The sequence below is a fragment of the Neltuma alba genome, unplaced genomic scaffold (assembly GCF_004799145.2).
Source record: "Neltuma alba isolate B1F8T4 unplaced genomic scaffold, ASM479914v2 tig00002635_pilon, whole genome shotgun sequence".
Taxonomy (NCBI): domain Eukaryota; kingdom Viridiplantae; phylum Streptophyta; class Magnoliopsida; order Fabales; family Fabaceae; genus Neltuma; species Neltuma alba.
In genome coordinates, this window is record NW_021632945.1 from 27,088 (window position 1) to 34,051 (window position 6,964).

At 34.9% G+C, this 6,964-nt stretch overlaps 1 protein-coding gene across 2 annotated transcripts; it reads right to left on the reverse strand.

The window, feature by feature from the left end:
* Positions 1–979: 979 nt before the first annotated feature.
* On the reverse strand, positions 980–5,394 carry LOC114734410 (glutathione gamma-glutamylcysteinyltransferase 3-like). Of its 2 annotated transcripts, XM_028922048.1 has the most exons (8): positions 5,187–5,394; positions 4,922–5,078; positions 4,042–4,280; positions 3,794–3,957; positions 2,987–3,038; positions 2,341–2,568; positions 1,662–2,180; positions 980–1,414 (listed from the first exon to the last, which is right to left on the reverse strand). In XM_028922048.1, the coding sequence occupies exons 1-8, from the start codon at positions 5,259–5,261 to the stop codon at positions 1,349–1,351; spliced, it is 1,500 nt and encodes a 499-aa protein (XP_028777881.1). In that variant the 5' UTR covers positions 5,262–5,394; the 3' UTR covers positions 980–1,348. The 2 variants fall into 2 exon arrangements, with proteins under 2 accessions (XP_028777881.1, XP_028777887.1); XM_028922054.1 differs by lacking the exon at positions 5,187–5,394 and having other exon boundaries at positions 4,042–4,439; positions 4,922–4,992.
* Between the last annotated feature and the right edge of the window lie 1,570 nt (positions 5,395–6,964).

Genomic DNA, 6,964 nt, shown 5'->3' on the forward strand with positions numbered 1-6,964 from the left:
AGATAACACAGAGAAAACCTAAATGGATGGTGAATTCATACCTGTACAATCTGAACTAGTTTTGATAATAACTGAATGCCGTCCAAACAAACTACATCAACACTATATAACTAAATAAACTAAATAAAATCAGAAAAAACAACAACTCTTATCATCCTCCACACTCACTATATTTTAAAGAAGAAACAAGGCCTTAGTTATCTGGTGTCCCATTATCCCCAGAGTGATCCCCATGTATGATCCTCTCCTCTGCCTCTAAGGTTTTATTTTGGGAAAATCCCAAAAAAATAATGTTGAATTTCAAAATAACAAATCAGGGATTATTACAAAAAATGTTGTTATTTACTTGTAAGTGTAGTCATTTTCTTTATAAGTGTAGTAACCAATACTGATTTGTCATTTTAAAATTTAACAGTCACTTTTTTGGAATTTTTCTTTTTATTTTCCCACCAAATGATCCTTTTCCTTGTCCCTTCCATCTGGTACTGGACGTGATACCCCTTCACTGTTAGTGTTACGGATGTTCTCAAAAGTTAAAATGCTCGCAAGTCAATTGAGTGAATCTCTAATGCATCATCACCGTTGCTTTGCTCGGCAAGCGTTTTGATGCTGAAGCCAGAAATGTTACTTCTTATAATTTATTAAAATAAAAAAGAAAAAGGAAAAGAAGAAAGATTGAATGCAAATTGAGGGTCAGTTCCTCTCCGACTGCAGCCGATAACATGGTTTGCTGCACCCATCAGTGACCAGAAAGTAAAACTAAAAAGTTTCTTTAAAGCAAGTTAGTTCTATGGAAAATCCTGCTTGAATCTTCTTCCCGCCATTTGCCAGGCGTTGAACTGTTAAATTATAGCTGCTTATTTTATAGTCACCTTCTATCCGCCTTCATTTTACACCAAGCCAATAATTAAAAAACATGATATCACATTCTTGATCAACCATTCAAACGGAATGTTGTAGGGGAGAGCAGTCCTCAGAATTTTCTAGTATTTGAAGTATATATCATGTATTAACTTATAGATTAAGTAATAGAGCATATAACAATAATGAATTCGTGTCAAATTTTGCAAAAAAGCTATCTCTGTGATAAGAACTAGTAATCCAACAATGGATTCCAACAAAAATGCTTAATTGAATACCACCAGGGAGTCCTCCATTTTCAGAGGCGTATGAATTATTCTCGTGTCCCACCCGCAGAGTCTGCCTGTTATTCGTGATAAAGGGTGGACGAAGGAACACTTGAAAGGCCGAGGAACTGCATTGATCCCAAGTTCAATGGCACGCCTAAAAGGCCTAATCAGTATCTAATGGAATTATAATTAGTTGTTACAAACCCAATACCAAAATATCATGATGAAGGCGAAGCACTGATATCAGTCATGAGAAATTTGAGTTGCCCTCGCAAGAACAATGCCTGAAAGAATTCACCAATGGCTAGCTGAGGATCAGTTCATTCTCAGTTTACTCTATGATCAGCTATTAGCTATTAATTAAATATAACAATACATAATATCTCACCATAACATGGCAGCAAACTCTTTTCTCCAACAAGGGAAAAACAGAAGTCACTGGTTTTACGATAAGGGCCTAAGGTAAGCAAATATAACCGGACATAAAGCAAACCTTAAAAAAGAAGATAATGTTGAAAAAGAGGTTAGTACCTCTTCCTGAAGCAAGGGAGGTAGGTTTTCAGTCGTTACAAGGTCTGTAACTTCCACCCGCAGCTTTTCTTCTTTAATGCCTGACCATGTATGCAAGGGCAAGGCCAGTAAAAGCACTGTTAAAACATCTGCAGTAGATGGGTGCAATCCAATGCAGCGTCCTTCATTGGAAATACACAACCTATTTGGCTCTGTTTGACAAAGAGGAACCAAAACATCAACCCCTTGTTCACTATTGCCAGTTTTAAAGGTTCCAGAAACCAATGCCACTGGATTTTCAGAATCGACATGCATCTGTTGTACATTTATTTGACTGCAGCGTTTTCCACCTGACGAACCTACCCCATCACAACCAGTCAAAAGATCCACCCCTTGGCAACAAAGACTTGCAGCAAATGCAGGTAACACGACTTTATCATCAAGGTTTGCATAAGGACTGCAACATGAAATTTCAGAATTCAACCATCTAGTTATATGTTTGAAGATTGCAGTTGCTCGAATCTGTTCCAATATCTCTGCCTGAAATTCCAAAGCTGTCGATTATTACATTTCCATGTGTTAAATTTTTCTCCAATGTATAAAGGTTTCGATATGAAAATGAAAATTTTTTATTTTTCAGTAGGAAAAAAAACCCTTTTATCCGTAAAGGAAAATAGGAAATGAACAATAGGTCAAAAACCTTGATAGCAAGCCTTCCTCTCTCTTCTTCGCTCAAGGTGAGATTTCCATCCTCTTGTCTACGAACTTCAGCAATCCATGTGATAAACCCTCTCAATTCAATAGGAGGAGACTTGAATATAACAGAAAGTAGCTTCTGAATGTCTTCTAAATCCTCTGACTTCAAAAGGAGAGGGACTTCTTCAGCTAAGTAATTAGCAACACTGTTCCAACCTTCATGTCTACAACTCTGCATATAGTCTCAATTGAATGAGGCATTTGCTCTACACTAGGATAAATGGTTTGCATTCCCCCCCCCCCCCCAAAAAAAAAAAAAAAAAAACCGGAACAAGCTATCAAAAGATTGAAGAGTCAGTAGACGAAGAATTATAAAAAATAAAATCATGAAAGAATTCTTTAAGAAATATAAAAGGTAAATGAAACACAGATAAATGATATTTAAAATATTCCATGCAATTAACATGTAGAAGGCTGAGATTTCCCATAGTGCGATATAATTACAAAAGCAAGACCTACTCATTGTTGACTTGACATGTTTTATAGCAAGTCAAATCAAATTTCCTTAACAGTTCGTATAGATTCATTAGTTTAGAAATATAGTACGCGTTCTAGAATGGTTAGACAGAGATAAATTAATGTCACAGTACCACAGTATAAAGTACTGATGTTGCTCTGTTAAATCTGGAAATAACCATGTACCTGAAAATTACACATTTCCAAATGTAAATGGAGGAAAACAACAAAATCATAACATTTTCATCACAAAAGCTAGTACGCCTTAGTGACACTGACATTACCTTATAATACAACTTTCAAATAACCGATTTGAGATCAGAATTGCTGATCAGACAGACATCCAAAACCACTTTGGCGGACAGAATACAGAAATAAATAGAAGTTGAAAGGATTTAAAGCATGCGAAGTGAGCCATAAATATAATAGATGATATGAACATTTGATTTTATGTAACTTCCGTCCCTATCGCCAACAAATTAAGTTCCACAATGCTACTACGACAAAAAGATTGGTGAAAACCGTAATGCCGCTTACAGATAGGCACTTAAATAGATGAATCAAGCTAGTACACTAATGCCTGACAACAATTAAATAGAGAACTTCCTTATTTTAATTTCTTTTTCATTATTAAGAAGACTTTGTCCATCGCTAAGAAGAATAGGCGGGAGTACATCATACATTTATGAAACAGGGATGGGATAAATGTCAAAGTGGTCTGACCTCAAATATTCATAACATGAGTCAATGGAAAGGTCACTAAGTTGACTTCAATATCAACATATGGGCGCAATCTTTACTTCCAAAATAGAGAAACGACCAGCATAGTAAATCTTGACAGAAGCATGCAAGGAGCACCATCACAATACAAACCAATAATGGATTATTATATTTCAATATGAACATCGGTACAAAAAGCAAGTTAGGATAATAGATTTTACCCCCTATAATGTCCAGTGGCTTTATCGACAGTATTCATGGCCTCCCAGAGAAGGGTAAGCGGGACCCAGTGAGGAGGATACTTGAAACGTGCAACATCCAGAATGAGGACCATATCTCTTTCCGCGTGGTAGCCTCCTAGTGGTGAAAAATGACCAGTTCCAGTCTGTTGCAAAACAATAAGGCATTTCGCATCATCTGTATAAACATTTAAGTGAAGACATATTTAGCTTGTCATTGACAACGATACCTGCTTAAACACTCCTCTGTGGTATGATACGATCACATGACAATCCTCTGAAGCACTGCATGAAATTACATTCTTGCGAAAATCATCTATCGTCGTTTCATTTGTTCTAAATGCTTCAACTTTAGCTCCATTGCATTGAGCCAAACACGCAACTTTTCCAAATGTAATGCCTTTCTCTTTAATCTTATCCAAAGGCTCACAACAATCCAACATGGAATCGTCAAACCACCTCCAAGGGCCTGTTAAGAAGCAATATAATAGCACTTAAGTTGAGACATAATTGGTATGGGGCTACGGAGCAAACGTGCCAACTAATTTAGTGACTTCAGTCTAACAAAGTCTCTGCGCAGCCAGCATGGTCAAAAGAACATCAGATAAAGGCCTGTCGCCTGAAGGATCTGCGAGAGGTTCAAGATACAAGGAAATGTGAACTCCATTCAAGTATCCCAATGATTCATTGAAGCTTCACGAGACTAAAACAGAGAAGTGAGAAGTGCACTTAGAAATTAAGAGAGGAAAACCACGGTTGCTATCTGACAACGGGGCGACTTGTAAAGAAATTAATAGATCTTAATACATTATGTCCTTGAAAATTAAAGACGCAACGGACATTGATACGTACGATAAAGCAACGCAACGCAAGCTCGCGGCAATCTCAAACCCTGACACAATTCCTTTTGTGGCAAGAAAAAGAGGGTACCCGTGTCGTGGTGGTATCCAATGAGTACGTAATATGAACGTGAAGATTCTCCAAAGGATTAGAAGCTCTTTACAATACATTACCATACAAAGTAGATGTCGCATTTGATTATCCTTTCATAACTCAACGTAATCTAGAAATCCTGATTCGAAAAGAAAAAGAAAGCACTGAAAGACACACCTTTCCATTTTCTACCAGGGTCAATAGCAAGTGCATTAAGGACGACTGCAAGTGTGGCCAGTCCACAGTACGCAGGTTCAGATTGCGTTTGATAGTATGAAATTAATTTGAAGAAGCCTTCCATGGTTCCTTGTGCGAGAGCTTCCACAAAAATTTTCTGCACAACCTCACGATCCTTAATCATACAAAATCATTTGAAGAATGGATCTAAATTGCCAAAATTAGGGATTTGATGCTTTTTCTTCTGAATTTTGTAGCGATGTACCTTTCCTTCGGGAGAAGCAAACTCGATTGCGGGGGGAGAAGGGAGGGCTCTTCGGTAGAGACTTGGAGTTGCCATCGTGAATCTTGAGACGACACTGAAAGTAATTTCGGCCTGTTCAGTCTTGCTTCGTTTTTAATCCCGTCGACAATTTATTTGAATTTCGACGTGGGGCGCGGTCCCGTTTTGCGTGCATAAGAAGCTGCTATTTGACTTCTGAAACACCGTCAACGTTTATGTTAGGGAAAACAGTGGGAGGGAGAGAGTCAACACTAGCATCCCATATGCAGGCACCTTCTTCTCTATAATTTTATTTCTCGCCTCTTCTTTTGATATTTAATTTAATTATAAATACAAGATTCTGATTTATTTTATCTCTCATATTTATTTATTTTTTTAGAGTAACTCTTATAGTAGTTTTATGTGTTAAATGTTTTTTGAAGTAACTGGAGTTACATTTATTTTTCCATTTCAATTCAAGAGTTCTTGTATGTTTCCACGCTCTGGGAAACCTCAAAAAATGAATAAATTTCTTTTCTTAGGAACACATACATCAAGTGATAGTTTTAGCTAATAAACATTATTAGTAAGGATATTCTAAAAAAGATAACACCTATTTATTATAAATAACAAACTTAATAAACTTTCTTAATTTACTTAAATTAGTCAATTAGCTTTTATATTAAAGATCATATGTAGTATTTAGTTATACTCTTGTATTACTTTTTTCTATAATTAATTAATGCATTTTAATTGTTTTCTATTAAAAAAAAAGAATGGAGACCGATAGAATAAATTGTTACTATTTAAATTCTTTAAAAAATATAATTATAATTATTTTTCAATAAAAATAAAAATTATAATTAAAAATATTGATAATATTTTAAAAATTATAACTTTTCTGTCAATGTTATAAAATAAAACAATTGAAGAATGAGTTATTACAAGTATTTTAACTTTTAAAGTCCTTGTTAATAATTTATAACCTTTTTAATGCCATTTTTTTATTATATATTGTTTTGAAATGTCTAATTCGGCCTTGTCTAGTTATCATATCAAATTCTTTTTGAGAGAATTACAATAAAATTCTGAGGAAAAAAATTACAAAATAAATCTAAAAAATTGTCATTCTTTATTTTAAAACTTGTCACTATACCCTACTCAAGTTGTTATTAGGATTTTTTAGTAATTATTTTTCTTCTTGAAACTAATTCTCCCATTCTTTTTTGACTTCTCTTGGGATCGAATAAAATCATACAAAGAGTCAATTCATTCACTACGTTTTGATTGTCGTCTTTGCTAGACAGAATTTATTTGTTGATTTTTACGACAATATCATAGCAAATAACCCACAAACTATTTGTCTATACAGATAGAAAATAGTAACAGAGAAAAACTTTATGAAAATTGAAGAATCCTTGTTTCCCTAATCATTTGCGTAGAGAATAAATGTGAAAGGTCATAATAGATAGCTTTGCGGAACATGATTTACGAAGTAAGAAAAATCCATGCCACCACGTCATTAAGAAGGATAAAAAATGCAAGCCGCCAGTGTATTACCAAAATATGAAACCACTTTCAATTGTAACCATGCTATTAAAATAAGTTTAAATAGTATTCAAACACGCACTGTTGAATAAATGAGACATTCAAAAAATACAAGTGAATGTGAAAACTTGCCATAAATTTTTTGGACCAACAGGCTTACTTATCTCCAATAGACAGTAGTCACGTCAAGTGACTTTATAATACCGGACAACTTAATAGGGTGATGAAGTGAG

What these genes read in the sequence shown, in the direction of transcription:
- LOC114734410 (XM_028922048.1), bottom strand. Translation starts at nt 5,261, where the DNA reads ATGGCAACTCCAAGTCTCTACCGAAGAGCCCTCCCTTCTCCCCCCGCA. An exon ending in TTGCTTCTCCCGAAGGAAAG is followed by an intron (nt 5,079 to 5,186) that starts GTACATCGCTAC and finishes GAGGTTGTGCAG; the next exon opens with AAAATTTTTGTGGAAGCTCT. An exon ending in CCCTGGTAGAAAATGGAAAG is followed by an intron (nt 4,281 to 4,921) that starts GTGTGTCTTTCA and finishes GCTTCTTAACAG; the next exon opens with GCCCTTGGAGGTGGTTTGAC.